The 24,086-nt window shown below is 36.8% G+C and overlaps 3 protein-coding genes across 3 annotated transcripts; 2 read left to right on the top strand and 1 right to left on the bottom strand.

Annotated features, from left to right (window-relative positions):
- Positions 1-1,385: 1,385 nt before the first annotated feature.
- On the bottom strand, positions 1,386-3,630 carry LOC113234503 (putative lipoyltransferase 2, mitochondrial). Its single transcript, XM_026469840.1, has 3 exons — positions 3,354-3,630; positions 1,920-2,136; positions 1,386-1,723 (listed from the first exon to the last, which is right to left on the bottom strand). Exons 1-3 carry the CDS (start codon positions 3,628-3,630, stop codon positions 1,456-1,458), a joined length of 762 nt encoding a protein of 253 aa, XP_026325625.1. The 3' UTR covers positions 1,386-1,455.
- A 796-nt stretch (positions 3,631-4,426) lies between these two features.
- On the top strand, positions 4,427-9,347 carry LOC113234379. Its single transcript, XM_026469690.1, has 4 exons — positions 4,427-4,574; positions 5,707-5,841; positions 7,653-8,093; positions 9,339-9,347. The coding sequence occupies exons 1-4, from the start codon at positions 4,452-4,454 to the stop codon at positions 9,345-9,347; spliced, it is 708 nt and encodes a 235-aa protein (XP_026325475.1). The 5' UTR covers positions 4,427-4,451.
- Positions 9,348-9,473: 126 nt separating this feature from the next.
- On the top strand, positions 9,474-22,034 carry LOC113234550 (zinc finger protein 501-like). Its single transcript, XM_026469890.1, has 10 exons — positions 9,474-9,549; positions 10,260-10,390; positions 10,477-10,551; positions 13,605-13,725; positions 17,075-17,181; positions 18,125-18,233; positions 19,961-20,170; positions 20,666-20,767; positions 21,137-21,232; positions 21,650-22,034. Exons 1-10 carry the CDS (start codon positions 9,508-9,510, stop codon positions 21,818-21,820), a joined length of 1,164 nt encoding a protein of 387 aa, XP_026325675.1. The 5' UTR covers positions 9,474-9,507; the 3' UTR covers positions 21,821-22,034.
- The last annotated feature ends 2,052 nt before the right edge of the window (positions 22,035-24,086 follow it).

Below are 24,086 nucleotides of genomic sequence, written 5' to 3'. Positions count from 1 at the left end.
GCGCGACGACTAAAAAAGTGGTCGGCGACTCGGCGATATGTAGACTACGTTTGAAATAGGAAAAGACGATTTTAGGCTACTTAATAAAATGTCTGGGGACTCACAACCGCCGGACATTGGGGAATATGAAATCTCTTATTTCCCCTATGTCCAATAGGGATTTTATAGCTTGGCGAATATCGGCTACTTAACATACATAAATTGGCGAATTAACTTCACAAAAGTCTGGCAACACTGCTGTTCGCTCTCTTTCTCTGCCATTCTGCCACGTTCAATACTCGTACGTTTATATAATTCAATTTCCTATATTTTACAGTGATCAATTCTAAAACAATATTGTATGGAACAAAATAATGGTAATAAACAAATTAGGATCAAAGATGCTATTTGATTTCCGCCGCACCACTAACATTGTTCTCTGCACGATCACGCCTCATGTCTTCCGCAGTTCCTGGCCTCAAGTTATTTTAACAGGTCAGTTAGCGTCAGGTCAAAGTGACTACGTTTTGTAGAGAATAGACACGCTTGCGTTTTGGTAGCGTTAAAATTGACAAGATTGGCATCGCCCCATTCGGAGACTGCCTCTAACGACTAACCATGGACTCTCGACAAGACTGGATTCTCCATTGACCCGTGGCCATTATTGCCTTTCTGTAAGCTGGAATCAATGATGAATAAGAAGTTTATAACGTTCGTGATACATCAAACGCGTGCGAGTATTCCTACCTAGGTAGTGGTACGTGTCTTTACGCGTGGGTTTTAGCAGTTTTACGTGCAATTATGAAACCAAACACAAGCCCTGTTTGGAACTATAGTATTTGGACAACCGTTAAGATTTACTTTTGACATTATAAATAAAACAACAAATTCTACTCGTTACTTTATTAACGTTTAAAATAAATAAAGAATATTAAGATTGCAAAACTGTTACTATAAAATCAAAAAGTATTATATTAGTTATTATCAACATATTTTGTGACATCAAATTAAGATAAAAAATGAGGATTCTTGAAGTTGGATCCGCAATAGCTCCCTCTCCAGTCGCAACTAGCTTCCAACTTGAGCTACAGCTCTTGTCAAACTTGTTTTATCAAGTATCAATTTTTATATAAAAAAGTAGAAATACGAGGACTATAATAATTATAGTGGACAATGTTCACATTCAAAGATGAATAACAACTAACTTTCTCAGATAAGACAAAAATGTCACACACAGCACTTGCTTAATGAGAGGGACAACCGCTATTTGGAACGAGAAATAATACGCGATTAATCGCATTCGAACATCATGACAGTTAATCGCAATCAAATGTCATGACATGACACGTAATCGCATTCAAACGTCATGAGACGTTTAAAAGAGGTTTGCATTTGATCATTCTGTCTCGGTAAGGATAAAAATGTCAGTTATGCGGCAGTGAATATCACAAGATTTTCAAAATAACGTAACAAAAATTACGACGTATTTTGTGACATCAATTTTGTATAAACTACACTCAATATCTGCTCTTGTTCCTTCGCGCTTAAATCTTCACATGTACACCCTATGGCCTTTTCAAAGTGTTTAATGAACAGTGGCATAGTTTTTTCAACGGAGAAATCGAGACCAGTCTCTTTGGTAATCGAAGTGACACCTTTGTCGTCAAATCCACATGGGTCTATATGGTCGAACCAAGATAAATCGTTGTTGCAGTTAAGTGATATACCGTGTGTTGTTACATACCTGAAAACAAATAGTACTTCTTGTGAACAAGAGGGAGTTTAGGAAACGAGCTGACAGGCGAGTTTCATAACAATATAAGTATTGTATTTGGTTTTCAACGACTTTTTTTATATTTATATAGGTTTTATTAATTTTTACTATTCTGCACACTAAGATCATAAATAGTTATAAGCCTTATAAAAATTTCAAAACCAACCGTGACGCATGAATGCCAATAGCAGCAATCTTGTTATCGTCCACCCAGACACCTGTATAAGGTGACCGAACTGCTTTTATGCCAAGTTGATCACACAATTTGATCACAGATTCTTCTAAACTCTGGACGTACCACTTCACACTTGTATAGAAATGTTTTAGGTTGAGGACTGGGTAGGCAACTAGCTGACCGGGACCATGGAACGTTATTAGACCACCTGGAAAGAATAACATAATAAAAGTCGGTCAATATTTGTAACATGTTTTTTCTTTTTTGTCACTTGATGATAAGCGACATGCTTGTCCATAACAGTTGCAGTACCACTCAGGGCTTTAAATCACAAAGATCTGAGGGCACTGCCACTGCGCCTGACACCCTGAGCCTGATACACTTCAAAACTGGAATGTAGTAATGCTCACACTGTAAGTTGGACACTCTTCTTTTCTGTTCTACTGCTACTAAATCTATGTTGCGAGTTAATTTCTCTTGAATTGGTACTCATAGTAGAGGTAATTCTCTAGTTTGAGAACAAGGTCATAATCAATTATTTTTAAGTAAAATTACTCTACTAGTTAGTTATAATTATTAATACAAAAATCTAACAGTCAGAAAAAAAATCCTAAAAATTTAGGTCCGCTGGTTCGTTCTATGGCTTAGTTGGTATAGCATTTGGCACGGTATGCTAGAAGACGTCAGTTCAAATCCGGCCAGATTGAAGGAATTTTTTCTGAGTGTTCGATCTCTGTATTAATAATTATAACAAACTAGTGGAGTAATTTCACATAAAAATAATTGATTATCAATTCTATAAAAATTTAAACATAGTTGCTTATGTAAAATGCAAATATTTATATTAAATAAAACATGTGAAATTATATTTTACAAATTAACAAATATTTGTCGTTCAAAATTTCAATTGAATTTATTTCAGTAATTTTTTGTGGAATATTTGTTTTTCTTAGTAGAACGGCTAGCAGTTCACAACATCAAATTTAATATGGACGTAGTTAAACAAAATGGATCCAATACACATCCATTAACTTTCGAGATATGGCAGTTTGAAGTTTAAAAGTGTTTCTCACTCGTTTTATTTTCAAAACTTATAAAGTCATGTAACTCCAGAGGCATTTCCTTATGTTTATATGTTGAATTTTTTGCTGATCTCAGAGGTTAGACGTTAAGAACCGTTTGGTACATACAACTCATTTTTTGATAATTTTGTGGATTGGGTCCTTTATGCTTAACTACATACATATGTAAGCTTGTACTCTTTTATATAGTACTTTAATTAATACTTGTGGAATAGCAGAACCTACAGAAACCTATAAAATTATTAACCCAAAAACTCAATACTGGTGAAATCAAAGGTCAAATCAAATCAAAATCAATCAAAATTTCATAGTCGATACATAATAATAAACAGCCTGTACGTACCTCTGTTAGTTTTTTTAAAATCTGCACCCAAGGCTTTTAATCTATCAATCTCTTGTTTAGAAGTATCATCTCTGATACCTACAGTGTAGACAGGCTTGTGTTCCACCAATAACAGAGTGTCGTGGTTATCGTCCTGGCTGTGTCCTTTCAGCATAGAATCTAAATGTCTCCTAGACAATGTATGCTGGATCTTGAATGCCGTGTCATATGAAGTCAGACCTAGTTTCCACACTTTTACTACACTTGGTGTCTTCATTTTGTTGCAGTAATGACACATGAAGAATTTGTATGTACTATAACTAAATTTAAATTTAAAATAGCGTTTTTTTTGTATCAATTTTTTTACCTATTTTAAAACATGAAATTAAAAACTAAACAAATGAATTTTCGAAATGACATTTTTGGAATTTTAAAAGTTATGTCACTTAAATATAAATGGTAGAAAGTCCAGTTTTAGGATAGCAACATTCACCTGTTGATTTATTTTAATGTTTCTCATAAACATAAATTAGGTATTATTTAAATGTAATGATTGTTTATTTATATCTCATAGTTCTTCGTATGATCCTTTTTTTAAAGTTCAGTATTACGTTGTTAAAAGTTTCCGCATTTTAAAAACAAAACAAGTCGCTGAAACGTTAACCGCGAAAAGCCATGAAAAAAAATGAAAGTTTGTTGGTTTTTTATTTTATTTGGCTAGAGAATCTTGAATATAAGACCATTTTCTACTTGAGATTTTGAGCTGCCTAACGATCTTTGCAAGCGCACCAACCAATCGATAAAATGTCAAAACACCTCTCGCGTCCCAGAAGTACATTGCTGTGATATAAAATCGCATTAAAACACTGAAAACTATAATTAAACATCAATTTTATGTATTTACTGACAATATTGAATACTGTATGACTAAAACAAAGGCACTCTCTTTTATAACAATTGATAATAGTGTAAAATATTACATTTTGTTCGACATCACTCAATTCGAATTAGAATTTAATTACAACAAATATTTTGTATTCAATGAATCGGTTTTAGAATATGGATAGCGTAGTGAATTTATCAAATTTGCCTCGGAACTGTCCAGTTACAATCGTTAATATGTCTAATTCATCAAGTGAAGACGTGAGTGTGTGCCGAGGGTGTCTCGCTTTCGATGCGAAATTGTACAATTTATTCGATACAGGACTAGCTGGAGACTTTGAAGAGCTTGTCAGAACTGGGGTAAGTGTTTACGTCATAATATTTCGACTACATTTCACTACATACTCAAAAAACATTTTTAATTAGGCAGTGAACAAGCTTTATTCCCGCTTGTTGTTATAGCGCCCATTTCTGGTGATATAAGTATAAATTTAGTGTCTTTGTGTTGCTACGTACTTCTGAGAGTGACAGCCATGAGACATTCTGGGAAGGATCCCTAGAACATTTATTCTTTAACTGCCCCCAATAAGCTTCCCGTTTCATGACCTCCTTCCCAAAACCCCAAGCATCCAATAAATATGAATTTTCTGGCCAGTGGCCCACTCATAGATGGCACATGGTATTAATTAATAAAAAACAATTAAAATTTAGAAGTAACATAATAAGATGATATTATTACTTAGGTATGTTTCTCCATCTTTTTTTAAAAGCTTTTAGTATAGTTTTGCAATTTTTACCTGCACATTTTAATATAGATTCATGAATGGTATTGAAGTGAAAAAGAGCGGATGCTAGCAGCACATTCGTGGTGCATTAGCTAGATCTGTACACACCTCTACGACGGTTCCACTATTTCAGTGGCTACAGTGTATATATTTGACCGAAGATTCTAGTAGAAATTGGTATGGCGGTACTATCTGCCCAGGTGGATCCTGCATAGTCAAAGAAGCCTATCACCAGTATCCCTGACACCTGTTTCATGTTCCTAATAAATCAGCATATCACAGTACAGTGTGGGAATAAATATCTTGGAGCATCAAGGTTGCTTCCTGAAGTCTAGCAAATCCAATAGGGTGCTAAGATTATTTGAGGAGCTTAGGTGGCACAAGTATAAAGCTACACCCACTAAACTCCGAATAGGCGCTGTCACATACAGCCTCCATGCATGACCAGCATTCAGCCTTCATGGATGACCAGACGGACATGCTGCAAAGACAGATTACACTGACAGGTATTCGAAATGTTACCGACTCTTGGACAAAAGATGATGATCAACCTTCCTTTTTTTGACAAAGGACAATGATGTAGTTTTGATTAAACCTCAGATGCGAGCATACAACTTCTCCTGACTGAATTGTACAGACAGATCGTACACTATGACGTTGAGTTGAGGAAGCCAGTTTTTACACCATACCAAATTAATGTATTTCAGGCCTACCAATTCGATAGCCTCCCGCAGTTCATCTGTATCTACTGCGCTGGTCTGCTCTTGAAAGCCTCGGCGTTTCGTAAACGGTGTCGTGCTGCCCACACTGCCCTGGAGGGCTTATTGGCTTCCCAAGATACGGTATGTATAAATTAATTAATTGCTCGTCTATCTAAGCCAGCTTTCTTGGGCTAAAATGGCCCGATCCTTCGAAAGGTAACTGATGGGAGTCCATCAATAATTCTTCTTTATCGTGTTATCGATCCTTGGACTGTGGACTGAAATTTTAATACTTTTTTTATCAAAAAATCATTCTCAAATGTTTGTGGGATTACATCTATTTGCCAAGTTTTATTGGAATCGGTTAACGGAAAATGGGTGAAATTGAATAATCCGGATTCATTCTCTTATTTATTTATTTATTTATTTTTTTTTATTTATTTATTTCAGGCAACTAGGACCCATAGATACATACCTTACAGACTAACATACATATAATATAACAATAATATAATAAAACAATAACAGAAATATTAAATAAATACCTTACGGACTAATCATAAATACAATATAACATGATAATATACATATGTTATTTGGACAAAAAAAAGCATCGATACCGGTTCACAAATGACGGTACTCCAACTTCTTATCGATGGTGTACAAAATGCCAGAGTAATTGCGCATTATGAACACAAAAAAATCAGTCGAATTGAGAACCTCCTCCTTTTTTGAAGTCGGCTAAAAAGGTAAAAATCCCGTCTTATATCAAGATGGCGCTGATCAATAGCCTGGATCAATTATTATATAGCCTTTTGAAGCTGAGTTAGGGATATTTTACATTACAATTTTCCTTTGTATTTTAAATTTTTACATTATATCCCTTAACTCAGCGTGCCTCTTGGCATAGGCCTCCTCCAGATCCCTCCAGTGTGCTCTGTCAAGAGCTGCTCTTCTCCAACACGGTCCTAGAGTCAACTTCAGCTCATCCTCCCATCTTTGGTGCTGACGCTTTCCATCACGCGGGTACCAATTGGTGACTAGCTTGCTCCATTTTTCCGGCCCTCGCAACAGATGCCCAGTCCATCTCCATTTTATATGTGTATCAATTATTTTGGGTATCAATTGACTCCTCTTTAATATGAAACATAAGTGGGCTGTTTTTTTCCACCTTACCTATTTCTGCCGCCAAGCAGTAATGTCAGTGTTACTATGTTCCGGTTTTGAAGCGTAAGGGTGCTGTTAATTTTTAGGGTCGGTTAGTTTTCCGAATACACTCGCATCGGGCCCACGCCTTTTGTCCCGTCACTTAATATTAAATATATATATTTAAAAAAACACTTTTTCTATAAACTTAAGACTGATCCGTAATTACTCCACTAATTCTTATACTTAGTGACAGAATTATATAATAATTAAAAAAAAGACTTCAAAAGTAAGTGGAATTTATTTGCCAAGTTTTATTGAAATCGGTTACCGGAAAGTGTGCGTAACCAGATTCATCCCCTAGTTTGCCACCCATAGAGGTGGAATATTTCCTTCAAATTCAAATGGGCCAATACTCAGGTATTCTTTCCAACAAGAAATAATCATCAAATTCAGTTCACAAATGCTATTGCAATCGCGTAACATAAACCCCCCTTCCTTCTTCCTTCCTTCCCCCCTTCCTTCCTTTTTGAAGTCAGTTAAAAATGTGTATAGTACAGTAGGCCACTCGAAGTATATTATATGTAAACGAAAGCGCGGGCACTAGCTAGTTATTAATGCAAAGGTCTAACACAAAGATTCCTTCGATCTGGCAGGATTCTAACCAGTGTCTCGGTGCCTTACCAGGATGACCGCTCTACCAAATGAGCTACAAATGGAGACAGCAGACCTTACAAATTTTTGTATGCGTTTGTTGCAGAGCTTTTTTTGAACGTAACTAACTTATTGTTTCTTTTTTTTTACAGTTAACAAGGCAATCAATAACTACCATAGATAGAACTGCAATTAAACAAAATTTAATAAAAACGCGAACACAAACTTTATCGTACATACCTAAGAATCAAAATACAATAAACGATGATTCTTTAACAATAATAAGTGACAGCAACCACGAAAGGCCAAAGCGGAAACGTAAAAGTGACGTCACTGAAGATGTCAAAACGGACGTCAGTGATAAATTGACATTGGAAGGTTTTGAATCAGATACTGAATTGGTGCCAGATGTCAAAGAGGTTTTCGTAGATACTTCCAACACTGTTAATAGCGATATAACAATTAAAAACGAAGATAATGACATCGAAAGTGATGATTTTCGATTAATTATTGATTCAGACTACGATTCAGACACTAAGTTAAATTTATTGATAAAAAAAGAAGACACAAAGAAAATTAAAACAAAATCCAAAGTAACAAAGACAAGAAAAGTTGTTAAAAAGAAAAAAAACATACCAATAAAGAAAGAAAAAGAGATACAAAACAAAGAAAAGAAAAGCAAAAGAAAGAAAGAAGAATATCCGGATGAAATAAAAGAAATATATAGGTTGCCAAAGAAAAACAGATTAGAACAATTTTCTAAAGAATATGAAGTCGATATAGTTATGTTGAATAAGGTAAATAACATTATATTATAATTAGTAGTAGAGTTCCTCGTGAAATTTCGAAGGGTAAGGGTGCTGCTGAATAAATGAATATTAGACAGCATCACATACGTTGCTGTGATCCCAAAGTAAGTAGCTAAAGCACTTGTGTTATGGAAATCGGAAACAACGACGGTCCCACAAACACCCGGATCCGAGACAATATAGAAAAGTTTCTACATTGACCCGGCCAGGGGTCGACGGAGGTGACGACACCGTGAAAACCGGTGTGTAAACGCCTCTATTACGGAGATCGCTGATGAAAATACTGGCACACACGGGTTATATAGCTTTCATTCGCTTTCTAATCTTTGCGATCAAAACTCTGATTGGACAGTAGTGGTCCTAACACGGACCCCTGGTGTACTCCGCACATCATTGGGCGCTCGGCGCGCCTCCTTTCCCTCGTCTGGTAGAGCATCACCCTGTCCTCCAGGTAGTGCTCCACCAGACGGCTGAGGTACCTGGGGATCTCGTGGTACCTCAGCACCTCCCTGATAACAGCGAAGGGGAGAGTGCCGAAGGCGTAGGCTATGTCCAGGGACACACTGTTAGGGGTAGGCAGGTCGCTTACCAACAGGCGCACGACTCATTCGTCCTGTCACTGGCGAGTCGATACGACCTCAAATGGTTTTAGTTGATTCTGCATAACAGTCAATGTGTTGAATCAATCACTTAGAAAAAATATTTATAGTACAATTGAGGATATACACTGATAAAACATATTTTAATTTACCTCGACGTTTCGGACGTATTGCAACGTCCCTGGTCTCCAAGGGACTGAAGAGGCGGGTCAGCATCTTCTAGCCGTGCGAGTTTTCTAACTACCCGCAATTGATCTTCATTTAAAATCAAGTGATATACACTTATTTAGTATACAGTGTGAAAACACGATTCCTAAAATTTTTCATGATGGGAAAAAAAACCGCAAACTTACCTCGAAATTTTACAAGAAAACTGCTGTATTTAATAGGCCCTTTCGTTTGTAAAAAAGAAATTTTGAAATTAAACCAGTGTCTCTGACGCTCGCTTATTAGTAAAGTAAAAAATTGAATTCGAGGTAGTCTCGTTAAAAACATTTTGATTTAAGGATCAGCAAATAGCAGAATTAGAAGAAAAGAAAAACAGTGATAAGTATAACAACGCGTCGTTAAAATGTGATAAATGCTACAAAGGGTTTGCTATGGAGAAGAGCTTTAAACAGCATATGGCTAGACATGATGTGGTAAGTTTCTTTTTATATCTCAAAGTCTATTATAATTATAAACCGAATGTAAACCAACCACAAAAGTTCGTGGTATTACATCTATTTGCCAAGTTTTATTGATTGGTTGGCGGAAAGTGCGCGAAACCGGATTTATCTGATGTCTTGCCACACTTAGAGGTGGAATATTCCAATTGAAATGGGACCAATACTGAGTTAGTCAGTTAGTAGCAGAAGATTTCCTTGTGAAAGAGTTCGTCCAGGGTAGTACTGCCACCTTACTTATTTCTGCCGCCAAGCAGTAATGTCAGCATTACTGTATTCTGGTTTTAAAGTGTACTGTTGCTGGTGAAATTACAGGCACATGGGTCTTATCAACTTATGTCTCCGGGTGACGGGCGCAGTGGCAATGCCTCTCAGATCTTTGCAATTTAAAGCTCTGAGTGACATTGCAACTGTTATGGACAGGCGTGTAGCTTACCATCAGGCGCACGACATGTTCGTCCCGTCACTTGTTATAAAAAAAATTCTCTTTCCAACAAAAAAGTATCATCAAAATCGGTTCACAAATAATCGCATAACATATACAAAAAAAAACAGTCGGATTGAGAACCTCTTCCTTTTTTGACGTCGCTTAAAAATGACCCCCTGTGCACCACGCTACGCCACTGCCCATACTGTCTAATTAAAAAAACACACTGTATGTTTCTACGTGAACTCAATATGTCTAGAGCCGCGGCGAGTTCGAGTGTGAGATCTGCGGGTTTCGCTTCAAGAACCGCCGCCGAGTATTGGCGCATGCGCGAGAGTACCACGTGTTCAACTATACTTGCAAGATTTGCAAGAAGACGTACAAGAACCCGTAAGTTTTATATTTGAAACTAGCTGTTACCTGATACTTCGCCTTCGTTACTATTTTATAGTATAAGTTATATGTCTATTCTACAGGCATTGGGCAAGGTTTCACTACAAAATGCATCAAGGGGAGAAACCGACGTGTAAGCAATGCGGCGAACAATTCGCGTAAGTTATTTTTTCTTAATACATAATGTAGAGGTATGTGGGGGAATTTGATTGTGCGCCTGTTAACTGGCAATCGGTACTATCTCAATTTTGACAACTTTACAGGTGAAGAAAAAAAATGTTTGCGTCATTTATGTAGCATCTGGTTTATTAAATAAAAATGCGTAGTTTTTAAATAATTTTATTTCACATGTATTATTAATAAACCAGGTGCTATATAAATAATTGTTTCTTCATCCTGTAAAGTTGTTAAAATTGAGATAGTACCGGTTGCCAGTTCACAGTCGTTTAACTGCTTCCGTGGCCGAACCAGACCCAGGTTCGATTCCTGGGCCGGGAGAAATATTTGTAAGGCCAACATGAGTTTGGGTGTAATTTGTGTAGGTTGTCTATGTGTGTGTCCATGGCACCCGCGACACAGGGTTTCCATAGTGCAGTGCCATGTTGAGTGTGTGCGTTATTATAATTATTATTGATAATAAAAGTCATAATTTAGACAATATAAAATGAAACAATTTTTCCGGATTTAAATCGCGTATATTAGTTTTTTCAAACAAACCGTTTCGGGCCCCTTACAGGTCCCGTGGTCACGGTTGACTGAGGTTTTTTTTTTTTTTTTTTTTTTTTTTTTATTATTTTTTATACAAAAACTTAAACATATTACAAGCAGCTGTAGCTCAAAAACCACTAAGGGTTTATCTGTCCACAGCGATTCTCTCTAGCCAGTAAGTACTTCCTTAATTTATTTTTACATTATCCTTCCACATATAGGTGGTACAGTCATCAACCAGTTAAGTCTAATATTAACGCCAACCACCCTATTTTTTCACTATAGTTACAAAAATTATTAATTAAATACCTTGTTTTTCATTTTACAAAAAAAATAAAGATAGAACAAAAAAAAATTGAAGAAACAAATGTACGCGATTTAAATCCGGAAAAATAGTTTCATTTCCTATGTGTATCAGAATGGCTGGTCAATTATTTTTTTAAATTTCTCAGAATATACCTAAGGTAGCAATGATTTAGAAAAGGTACCAAATAGTACATAGTAATGCTATCTTTTTATTTGTTTTATTTATGTACTAATTTCTTCCGTGCTCTCACTTGCACGCTATTGCCCGCTTACAACCTTAGCTCTCACTTGCCCTGGGTTGGCTGGAAAAGATCTCTTTTAAAGATAAGTCCACATTTGCTCACTTTCTGTTAATCTAATATATCTGTTGTATTTATTTGGTGCAATAAAGTATATATATAGTAGCAAGTAGGTAGCAATTCTTGAATATACACTCAGTGCCAGATGCCACAGGAGACCAGCCATCCTGACGGTCACAGTGAGGAGGGCCAAATAGATTTCATTACCCGTGTAACATCTCACCACGCACTGGAAGGCTTTCTGTGGGGTCGGCCCCTTATTAGATGGACGGATGACCTGGTAAGGCCTATGTTGAGCTGTGGACGTCTTCCGGCTGATATAATGATGATGATTTATAAAAATAAATAAAATAAAAAGTGTTTATTGAAGTTCAAGTGGCATAACAAAACGGAGGTTGAGACCATCCTATTAAGTAATTAAATACTTGTGTCAGGAGGTCTCGCCCTTCCTTAACTAAAACATACATCATCAAAGAACTTAATACAATAAAAAAAAATTAAAAAAAAATAAAATAAAAAAATTATCAAAGTCAAACTCAAATAATCATTCATTCCATTGGTAAAACTTTTACACTTGAAAACGTCATTTTTTAAGCTACTGCTCGTTCACTACGCTGACCTCCCTGAGAAGAACGAGCACGAAACTCGAGGGATTGCTCTTTTCAAATAAACTTAAATGCTATGGAATAACACTTTGAATCATAATTGCATGGAATCTAGACTCATATTGTCTTTCCATACATCTTTATCTAACACATACCCTTCAATTTAGTAATAAGAATTTTCAATTAAAATACTTTTAATTTAAGTTTTAAATTTGGGAAATGCTCCAGAATCTTATTGTAGAAACGTATACAGTTCCCCATAAAAGAGTAGTTTACCTTAGTTTATTTATTTATTTAAAAGGAATACCAACAACTCAAAACAAGATTAAATAACAATAGTAACAACTGAGCACCAATTACGGGACAGAGCCGTAATTGGTGATCAGGTTTTATGAAGATGGAGTAAAATGACAGTTCATTGCACAAAAGTGTTGCCAGCTTCAAAGCGGCTAGTGATTACGGCCGATAAATATTCTATCGATTATCGACTGTATTTTGGTTACCCTTAATCATTAGAACGTCGTAACATTCGCAATTCAAACATTTTTGACAAAATTTTACCTTCTGACAATCTATCCATAAAACTGTCGACAACAACTACATGACTATTTAAAATTTTATGAAAATTGGCAACCCTGCAAATGTTTTATGTATCTATGTTCAAAAAAGACAGACTATACAGATGGCTCTGTGGAGCGACTTGGTGGTAGCAAGTGTTCGCGGTTTAACAATAGTTTTTCGGGTTTATTTCGTGTTCTAATCACTGTTGTGTTTTTGTATCCACTGTGTATTTGTTCGTGAAATTTATTGTGTAAATACTACTAACAAAATTCCCTAAAATGCTCTCGTAACCTACCGAACCCCCTGACCCCGGTGGTGTATTTGTCCTCCCACCCAAATGCTAATCGATTCCCAATCCCGGAAAAGGGCCCTCAACAATGAAGACTCCCTTCCACCCACAAAATCATTTATTGCGTCCCATTCCATTCAAACCACATTCACACATCCGGACTTCGAAACTGTGAAATCTTCTCACTCGAATACAGATATTGCTCCTTTCGTAATACATACGAAACTATATAGATTCTGACAAATAGAAATATAGTAAGGAACCTGATGAAAAACCAAATTTATTAGTTTTAATAACGTCTCTTCAGTAGGTTGCAATGACTTTTGCTTTTACACATTAAAGCTAACGGCCGCGTCGATGGCCCATCGGCCTCCGCGTCGATGGCCCATCGGCCTCCGCGTCGATGAATGTGGTGAATTCTTAGATAATGTGTGGTTATACAGGCACCCTTCCGTACTTCAACTCCACGTCCGCAAAGAACACGGCTCTGCACGGTGCCCCATCTGCAACATCGTTTGTGCCAAAGCCGCTTCGGTGCAACAGCATATTGCTTTAGTGCATAAGGTAAATGCTTGCTACGTTTATTTCATTGAATGTCATAATGTTTTTATTCTCACTACATTCGTATGACGGCGCACAGCAAACAACAAACAAACACATGGAAGAATTCGTGAGGTCTGCTAGTTCGTTCCGTGGATTAGTTGGCACAACGTCTAGCACCGTTTGCTGGGAGACGTTGGTTCGAATCCAACCGGATCGAAGTGAATTTTTTCCGAGTGTTCGATTTTTGTATTAATAATTTTAACAAACTAATGGAGTCGTTTCACAAAAATAGTTCAATGAAATAAGTCAAACACCGCGACATTTACATAAATATAAAAATTGCAATTATCTATGCGACATCTGCAGTCAGTTGCTGGTAGCTGTAAAGGTACCTTATCAAATTCAATATAGTCTATTGTGTTTTGTGTAGAATAGAAAAGTGGACTAGAAAGGTAAGAGAATGGTTAACAAGAGGAAAAGAGGTCGTCCATTTAAAATATGGTCCGACGGCTTTAAAAAAATAGCTGAACGTTAGCTGAGCACTAGGCTGACAAAGGCCAGAGCCAGATGAATAGAGCTGGGGGAGGCGTATACTTCTTCAAGATGCACTGATGCTATAGATTGAGTAATTTATAAATATAATTGTCAATATAATTCTATTGTCAGTATAATATAGGTTAATAATTAAAAAAAAATGTTTTGTGAAATTACTCCATTACTTGGTCGTAATTATTTATACAAAGATCGGACGCTAAGATTTTCGATCCGGCTGGATGCGAACCAGCGCCTTCAGCATGCGGCTGACGCTCTCCCAACTGAGCTACGGAACGAATCAGCAGACTTCATTAAGTCTGATTTTTTTCTAAGTGCTTGTTGCATCTTTGTTTTTGGTTACTGCCACATTATCAATTTCTGCCGCCGAGCAGTAATGTGATTACTGCGATTTAAAGCTCTGAGTGGCACTGCAACTGTCATGGACCGGCTGTGATGTAGCTTACCATCACGCGCACGACTCGTTCATCCCGTCATTTGATGTAAAAAAAATCAATGAAACTTTTTCGTCACTCAGTCCGGTACCTTTGCAGCTGCTAGCAGCTGACCAGTGACGGCGCTTTGAATATCACGTTAGAAAAAAAGAAGAAAGAAAGAAATATTTATTCCATAAAGAAACAACACAGCACACATACATTTAACAATTAACATGACTATAACGTGTAAAAGAAAGGGGAAAAGAACAACAACAATTAGATAATTCACACAAATAACACACTAACAGGGTTATGATTATTATTTATATAAAAATCGAACACATAGAACAACTTATTCGACCCGATGATATTTGAACCCACGACCATACTGCAGCGTAGCTCTTACCAATTGAGCTACGGGTCAAGTTGTCGAGTTGTCGAAATTCTCCTATGTGTTTTTGTTATAGGTCCATATATAGACTGGGAAACAGGGTCTCTCTTAAAAAAAATGTCAAAGAAATTAATATTCTAAAGGTAGCATCACAGTTTATTTTTAATTGTATGTTAAATGTCCATCAAAATATTACTGTATTTAAGAAACCCAGCGATATGCACAAAGGTAATACTAGAAATAAAGATGCCTCATGCCTCATTTCCGATTGCAAAAAGTTCGTATTACATTTTTACCATTTTATAAATTTAAGACATAATTATGTTAAAAATAAACTTCTGGCGAGAGGGTACTATATTGTTGATGAGTACATGAACGATAAAAATGCGTGGAGTTAATATTGTATCGTTTTGTACTTACATACTTACCATTTTGTATGAGTTGTTTTATTTACTTGACTTGTCTTTTTTAACCGACTTTAAAAAAAGGAGGAGTTCTAAATTCGATTGTATGTTTTTTTGTATGTATGTTACGCGATAACTCCGGTATTTGTGAACCGACTTTCAGGTTTTTTTTTGTTGGAAAGAGGGTACCTCCATAGTGGTCCCATTTCATTTTGAAGAATATCATTCACCTCTAAGGGTGAACTGATCACGCATGAACATTCATTTTTATAAATAGCGCCTAATTGCTATTCTCCAATTCAAGGCGTTTTTCTCTGTAATATACTTTGGGTAGTGAGAACCGATTTTTATTATCTCCAGTGTCAAGTCCTGTATAGTGGCGAACTAGGGGATATTTCAATAAAACTTGGCAAATAGATGTAATTCCACGTACTTTTGAGGTCGGTTTTTTAATACTCTGTATTGTAATCACTGGTGTGATTTTGACTGTTCAAAAGTGCTTGTGAGTCAGGCTTCTTGAAATTTTTTTTATTATTATTATCTATTTTAGACTCTCGCCTGTCCCAAGGCCTAAAACATTAATTTTGAATTTTTAAATGGAGAGGCGGTATTTCCCGGCAATAGCACAGTCGGCTGGGTTCAGGGACTCAGGTACAAGAACCGGCGAACAATACGTACCATATCGAGCAGGACCGCCTTCTGCATTTGTGCTGGAAGCGACACGCCACAGGAATCCAACCGCCTCAAGCTGTTAGAAAGGCTGACTGGAACCCATTTGCGGACAAAACAATTGGGGTTATTTCAGTGGAGGCCACATCACACTTGTCGGTGTTCTCGTGCGTCAGGTCGAGATACTTCCGGCGTTTGTCGGTTTCGACTTTCACGAGACCCTCATCAAGCGGGTTGGTAACGTCCACAAGAAATACCCTCGACTCCGATCGATCCAATTTATATCTTTGTTATGATTTTTCGGCATACCTCTAGTGACATCTAGTGATAGATTTTAGAACCTTCTTCACCGCACCCTTACGGTTACTAGCGGCTGACTTGAGATGTCGTTTTGAATATCAGGATGTTTTACTATACTTCGTTTCAATCCATTTTGAACAACATGTAAACAAACAAGTCGCTGACCCGACCATAGACGGTTTAGTGATAACCAATTGTAATGCCGACTACAAATCGATTAATTGATTTAATTAATCGATTTGTTCAGTTGAGTCATACTACCGGTTTTTTTTACATACATGTATAAGCATATTTAAAATTTCCGAAATCTGAAATCCTCCTTCAAATCCTAACACATAGATACTCGTTCGATTGCTATTGAAATATTTGATTTACTAATCGATTACAAAAACACTAATTGAATGAACCGAATGTTTTTTTGTACAACACTATGCAACCATAGACAAGTCATAGATGTGTAGATGAAAAATAACCTCACATACAATTTTACGATGCTATTCAAATAAATATTGTTGGAAAAAGCGATGAGATATCAAGTCGAAATCTTCGAAATATACGTGAAAGTGTTACTTATTCGATTCATTGAGTGATTGCTTTAGAATTTTAACCAAACAGTTTTGTTTTCTTGTTTACTGCAGGTGCAACAGGTGTGCTGTGAAAAGTGCGACGTGAGATTTGAATCGCAAGAAGCGCTGACGAGGCATCTGGAAGATTCCACAGACAAAACATGCAGTAAGGATAAAAAGTAAGTGACACTTTGTAGTCTAGGTCACCGGTGTACACATGATACACAAGATGAACACTTCATTTGACGTTTGTCATAGGGATGAGGTAAAGTCGATAGGTTTTGGTGTATTTGATTTTTTTTATTATACCAACAGACGGGACATACGGGGATAGCAAGCTACACGCCTGTCCATAACAGTAATGTCCCCTGTAACTGTCCCCTGTAATTTCACCAGCACCCTTACCCTTCCAAACCGGAACGCAGTAATGCTCACATTACTGCTTGGCGGCAGAAATAGGTAAAGTGGCAGTACTTCTCTGGACGAATTCTTTCATTCATTCAATCATTCATTTCACACGGAGCTCTACTGCTGCTAAAATTATAATAAAATTGATGAAAATTTTTTTTTATGCAAATCGACTCGGTTTCATGGAGGGATCAATTAATTGTATGCGATGAATAAAATCGGGACAGTCGAAGTTGGCCAAATTTCATGCTATATAAAATGAATAAAATTGACAAATTTTTTTTGATGCTGACAGACGCAATCTCTTACAGTATTGGTTTTATTGTATTGGAAGAAAATAATTGGGACAGCAGAAAAAGTGTATTTTGTATGATATATTCATTATTAGCATGTTATATACATATATACGTACATAAGATAATTATAAGTGTTATTTTAGTCTATTTTATTTTGCAACACACACATCGGTCGCTCAGGGCTCATTGAAAACCAGCACCACAGTCAATTACGGCTGTGGCATAAGCTGAACGAAGTCCTTTTGCGTACGCCACAACCGCACACATGACAATACAACATTTGTAGTCGTTATATTTAGTTTTTTTTAATTGTTTTGTCTTGTTTTTTTTTATATTTTAATTTTGTTTTGCTTGTCTTAGTGGTATCAATATTCTTTTTTGTATCTATGCAATAAATGTCTATTCTATTCTATTTCAGGCCGTGTGGCACTTGTGGCGATAGCTTCTCAACGGAGGAGTCGTTCGAGAAACATAAACAGTTCTGCACGCCGCCACCGCCCCCGAAGAAGGATTACAAATGCCAACAGGTAATAGCAACGTACCACATTTAATAAAACGAAAGGGTTTAAAATATCAATTATATGTATTATTAATTTTAATAAATAATTATACCTTAAAAAACATTCATTTGATCCGGCTGGATAAATGAATGAATTTTTTTTAGTGTTTCTATCTTTGTTACAATAATTATAACAAACTAGTGGACACAAAAAATAATTGAATACAAAGTAATTGAATATCATGATAGTAAAACATCGTGACATTCAATAAAAACTTAGAAATTATAATTATACCTTTTTTATAAAAAAAAATAAACAATGTGACAAAATGTCATAGATTTCCCATAGATGGCGCTACGGCTAAAAAGTCGTTGAAAAACCAAATACAAAGATACGACAAGCACAGTGTTCGATCTTTATATTAATAGTTATAAAAAATAAACAAACTTCAAAATTTTGTGGAATTACATCTACTTGCCAAGTTTATTGAAAACGGTTAACGGAAAGTGGTTACAATTCAATAAACCTGATATATCCACTAGTTCGCTACCGTTAAAGGTGGAATATTTTCTTTAAATTTAAATGGGACCTATACTGAGATACCCTCATTCCAAAAAGAAAGAATCATACTCGGCGAATTGGGAACCTGCTGCTTTTTAAGTCGGTTAAAAAATAAAACCGAAGAAGACGTTAGCTCGAATCCAGACGGATCGAAGGAATGTTTTCTAAGTATTCGATGTTTGTATCAATAATTATAACGAATTGGTGAAGTAATTTCACAAAAATAAATAATTGTATATCATGGTGGTCAAACATCGCAACATCACTGGTCATAGTCAACTGCTGGTAGCTGTAAAGGTGCCCGGATGAGTGAAGAAAAAGCTTACATAGATTTGTCACAGATGGCAACGGCAAAAAAGTCATTAAAAATCAAAAAACAAAGATGTGCAACAAGCACATAGGAAAATTCGTAAGGTCCGCTAGTTCGTTCCGTGGCTTAGTTAGCATAGCGTCTGGCACGGTTTGCTGGAAAACGCTGGTTCTAATCATTGACTTACAAATAAATGGACGACGGGTCTAATACAAAAACCACGAAAAAAATGTCCCAAGTCAACCTATTTAAACGTAGTGACATTTACAGGAATATGAAAAAGTTAAAACGTTGAATTTAAATTGTAATGTCATCGCAGTACTGTCTAATTTTGCTTGCTTCGCTGTCAGTCGAACAAACGAAGACTAAAGCGTGAATGACGCTCTGTATACGATTTTAACGCCCTATAAGTTAGGACACTTTTTAGCGCGGACCCGACGTCCATATAATTGTAAGTCAATGGTTCTAATACGAATCTTTGTATTAATAATCTTCTGGGCGTGTCGACTCTGACGTTTATATTTGTGAGGGCCAGCACTTGGCAACTGAAATAGCATTATCAGTGGCGTTCTACAGGTCCTTGCGTGTGCAGGTGTAGGGACACGCAGGGCAGGACAAAAGATGTGAGAGATACCATACGGACATGCGCTCTCCGAGCTGTAACCCCACCCGTGCATGCACTCCTTACTTCGGCCGACTTGGGCTCGCAGCCTATTTACTTCCAAGTTTGCCAAGGTAGATCATGCCCAGGAGGGAGGTGTTCCGATAGCGGGATGAGTGACGCCGTGGGGTATCTCTCCTTCCAGAGACTTATTCGGGCCGGCTTAGTTTTCCCGTCTAGAAGGATTAATAATTATAACAAATAAAAACGATTTTGTTCCAGTGCTTCCGCCCCTTCGCGTCAGCACAGAGCCTACGTAATCATATGAACTACTACCACAAACGGGACCCTGTGACCAACAAGTGCATGGAACCGGGAATGAAAAAGCGCGGGCGCAAGAAAGGAAGCAAAGTCGACAAGACCGCACCTCCTAAAACAAACTACGGCTATCCAACGCTTATGTGCGAGATTTGTGGGAAGAACAATTTCAAGGTCAGTCACATGGATCCAGTATATAACCAAAAATAGAGATGAAATGTCATTTTATATGTTTGAAAACTATTCTGCCAAATCATTACGGTGATAACTGCGCTCCGATTGGCCAGCCCGAATTCGAAACAATTGACGGGTGTCGTAATCGACGTGTTTAACTTGAGCTTTGCTATAATGGACGAAAATTGAAAAATCAATTATTTAATTACCGATGAAATGTGATTCCGTTTGTTTTGTAATTAGATGTTTTGCTGTTTTTTCACACAACCGAATGGAACAACCCCCATAATTGAAGATATTATCTTTATTACAATAAATACAGAATATTTTTGATGTTGCGCTTGTGTTATTCATTTTATTAATTTTATGCGGAGAGTGGGTGGAAAAATTAACTGCATGAAAAAATATTCAACACAAGCGCAGCTGTTTTGTAGGATTTAATTTTCACACATTAATTTACTTCCATTTTTATTGTTAATTTATGTTTTATTGTAGTTCAAATCCGCGCTTCGGGTCCACCAGAGCACGCATTCACGAGAGCGGCCGTTCAAATGCGACGTTTGCGACAAAAGCTTCAAGCTGCAGATGCACCTGAAGGTATATTCTTTTTTGCAAAAAGTCTCAAACTAGGGAGTCCTAATAAGGAATCTAATGGGTATGGGAAAAGGTTAGTAATTTTTAGAAGTTAGATTTGGGCTACGGACTTAATGGGATTTTCAAACTATTACAAAAGCGTTAGCTTTAAATTTTACTTAAAAATTTAAAAAAGAGATAGCAAAGTGTTGGTACAAAAGTTGATTGGCCCATGGAACCCATTATCACGGCGAATTGAAGGACCGATGGGGTTGTAAAGTTCGCCATTCAAGAACCTCGGGTTGGTGGAGTCGCTCCACCATAATGACCTGTGACCAGTAGCTCATTCACGCGTTTTAACTACTTACATTGATTTGGTTGTGTTACTTACAGCTCCATATGGCAGTTCACACCGGTGAGAAGAGATACGAATGCACCGTCTGCGCTAAGAAGTTTAGACAACATGCACATTTAGCGCAACACATGGTCGTAAGTGACTTTTTCTTTCAGTTTAATGTTATTTAACGCAACACATTGTCGTAAGTTACGTAACACATTGTCGTAACTAACTCAACACATTGTCGTAAGTGGCGTTTTAATTAATTTAATGTGTAATGTTTTGCCTTATCTATATCTGTCGCGAAGCAGTGATGTGAGTGTTACTGCGTTCGGGTTTTGAAGGGTTAAGGTACGAGATTTTTCAACTTATGTCTCCGGGTGACCGGCGCAGTAGCCGTGCCCTTTATATCTTTGTGATTTAAAGCTCTGAGTGGCACTGGAATTGTCATGTACAGGCGTGTCGCTTACCACCAGGTGCACAAATTGTTCCTCCCGTCACATCATAAAAAAAATACCGCTACATAAACGTATTCTCTGATAATAATTATTGTCTTTTCCTACCTCCAGCTTCACACGAACGAGATGCCCTTCTCCTGCGAGCTTTGTGGCAAGAGGTTCCGCTTCCAAGGAAGCCACTGGCAGCACATGAGAGCACATGAAGGAATTCATCGCGCTAGAGCAAACCCACGAAGCAAATATAGTTATAACATTGCCGAAGATACGTTTGACTCCTTATAAAATACAATACAAATACGTTTCTTATAAACGGCATTCAACCTGAGCCAACAAAAATCTTCCATAGTATAGAGACACTGCATACATCGCACGCACGCAAATTCATTGCTTAGTTTTTACAAGTACCGGCACGCTATGATGGCCGTTTTGACAGATTATAATAATGAGGTCAAATCTCAATTAATTACCGAAAAAAATATAATCAAATGCGAGTCGTATCTATAAGTTTCTAGATTTATAACTAGTCATCAAGTATATAACCAGAAATAGAGACGAAATGTCATTTCATTTGTTTGAAAACTATTCTGCCAAATCATTACGGTGACAACTGCGCTCCGATTGGCCAGCCCGACTTCTAAACAGTTGACGGGTGTCGCTAATGGGTGTCGTCAATTGTTTCGCTTCCAATCGACCAGTTTAACTTGAGCTTTGCTATAATGGACGAAAATTGCAAAATTACATATTTAATATTTAATTACCGATGAAATGTGATTCCGTTTGTTTTGTAATTAGATGTTTTGCTGTTGTTCCCACACCACCACCCCCCATTGTTAGATATATTATCTTTATTACAATAAATAAAGAATATTTTCGGAATATACGGAGACGTACACACAGGTCGGTTCTTGGCGCTGTACTATTTCAACTTTCTATTTTGTGATTTCAGCGCAAACGAGAGTTAATATTTAAAAGTGATAGTTCCCATTTGCTTGAAGAGTTTTTGTAGAATTTTGTCTCTCTTTCTGGTTATATACTCGATGATATTTTAACGATTTTTTGCGTATATTTGTTTCACGCGAATTAAAGGCAAAGCGAAAGGCCAATCGAATCATCTAAATCAGAAAGCCATAAACATTTTGTAATAATACTTACTACTTGGTACTTGGTGTAACGGGCTAGTGTCCGCAACTCGACGTCAAGGCGCCTATTTTGCGTGTATTTGTAATAATATCGTTCAATTTGAACAAAACTCGATTTGTTTAATGGGTTTTAACTCGATTTAAAGCGGGCTTTAATAAAGCGCCCGGGTTTTAACCCGGGCGTTTGTCCTTATCTTTTTGTAAGGTAATACGCCTGATGTTTTTATTAAAGCAATTATTACACTGTGTAAAACCGTCAATATTGCTATGAACTTTTTGGAGAAGTGTCCGTTAAGTCCAAAACATGTAAGCAACATTGTACATAATGAAAATTAGTTTGTGTTAGAAGGCTGTCGGGCGTTCAATGACAGAACCCAATCGACGTCGAATTTCGGTTGTTTCATTGAATAATTTCCAATGCTAGGTAAATTGCTTCGCTCTCTTTTCAAACAGGATTAGATCAGCAGATACAATACCGTGTATTATGAAAATCTGTTTCAATAAGGTTGCTACCCAAGTACCCAAGATCCCTACCAATAGCTGCGTATATTTTCTCCTAGTCTTTTCTGTTTTCTTAACTCTATGTAGAAGTTGGACCGGACTGCCTTATCAGATCAAAAGGCATTTGGAAAGCTCTTAAACCGTAGCTCCCAGAGTCAAAATTCGGTCGGATTTTTTAAATTTATTTTTTATATAATATGAAGTGACTGATGGTACGCTACACGCCTGTCCATAACGGTTGCAGTGCCACAACGCCCGTCACCCTGCATTGACAAATTCCATATGCCTGTAATGTCATCAGCACTCTTACCCTTCAAAATCGAAAGGTAGTAATGTTCACACTACTGCTTGGCGGCAGAAATAGGTAAGGTAGGCAGTACTTCCCTAACTTTTTCATTCTTTTTCCAATTCTCGCTAAATAGCAGAACCTGTAGAAGCCTCTAAAACGATTAAGCATAAAACTCGAGCGAGATCCAAAAAACGCCAATAAGCTAATAGTATAAGAATTATATTTATTGATATCTACCTGAAATTTATTTTGTCTCTGTAACGTGCAACATTGATTTGAAAATCATAATTTACAGAATACGTAGGTTTTAATTATTGTACAATTAATTTATAAAATGTAAATAAAGTATATGATAAGTAAATTGATAATATTACTTTTATTACCCTCATTTTTTATAATATATGGAAATCGTGGATGGAGATTAGATTGTGTAGTGGATGGCACAAAGTACGCGAAATCTATGCCCAGAGAACGGGCTGTGATGAAGTGTGGTGCCGCCCTAATTCAGTGTTAAGTATTTCAATTATTTCAAAAAATAGTAATTCAAATTTAACGAAGTGCCTGATTAAATTAAAAAAGCAAAAGTTTTTAGAGATCTATTGGTCATAATATAAAGAGC

This window comes from Hyposmocoma kahamanoa, unplaced genomic scaffold (assembly GCF_003589595.1).
Source record: "Hyposmocoma kahamanoa isolate Upper Pololo Valley unplaced genomic scaffold, ASM358959v1 84, whole genome shotgun sequence".
Lineage (NCBI taxonomy): Eukaryota > Metazoa > Arthropoda > Insecta > Lepidoptera > Cosmopterigidae > Hyposmocoma > Hyposmocoma kahamanoa.
The sequence above is the reverse complement of the archived record's forward strand: the minus strand, read 5'-3'. Positions and strand labels throughout refer to the sequence as shown.

Excerpts from the sequence above, each read along its gene's own strand:
- LOC113234550 (XM_026469890.1), top strand. The coding sequence starts at position 9,508 with ATGGAGAAGAGCTTTAAACAGCATATGGCTAGACATGATGTG. Across the intron at positions 9,550-10,259 it reads ATATGGCTAGACATGATGTG|AGCCGCGGCGAGTTCGAGTG; the intron begins GTAAGTTTCTTT and ends CAATATGTCTAG. Across the intron at positions 20,768-21,136 it reads AGCTGCAGATGCACCTGAAG|CTCCATATGGCAGTTCACAC; the intron begins GTATATTCTTTT and ends TGTTACTTACAG.
- LOC113234379 (XM_026469690.1), top strand. The coding sequence starts at position 4,452 with ATGTCTAATTCATCAAGTGAAGACGTGAGTGTGTGCCGAGGGTGTCTC. Across the intron at positions 4,575-5,706 it reads AAGAGCTTGTCAGAACTGGG|GCCTACCAATTCGATAGCCT; the intron begins GTAAGTGTTTAC and ends AATGTATTTCAG. Across the intron at positions 5,842-7,652 it reads TATTGGCTTCCCAAGATACG|TTAACAAGGCAATCAATAAC; the intron begins GTATGTATAAAT and ends TTTTTTTTACAG.
- LOC113234503 (XM_026469840.1), bottom strand. The coding sequence starts at position 3,630 with ATGTGTCATTACTGCAACAAAATGAAGACACCAAGTGTAGTAAAAGTG. Across the intron at positions 2,137-3,353 it reads TTTTAAAAAAACTAACAGAG|GTGGTCTAATAACGTTCCAT; the intron begins GTACGTACAGGC and ends TATTCTTTCCAG. Across the intron at positions 1,724-1,919 it reads ATTGGCATTCATGCGTCACG|GTATGTAACAACACACGGTA; the intron begins GTTGGTTTTGAA and ends ATTTGTTTTCAG.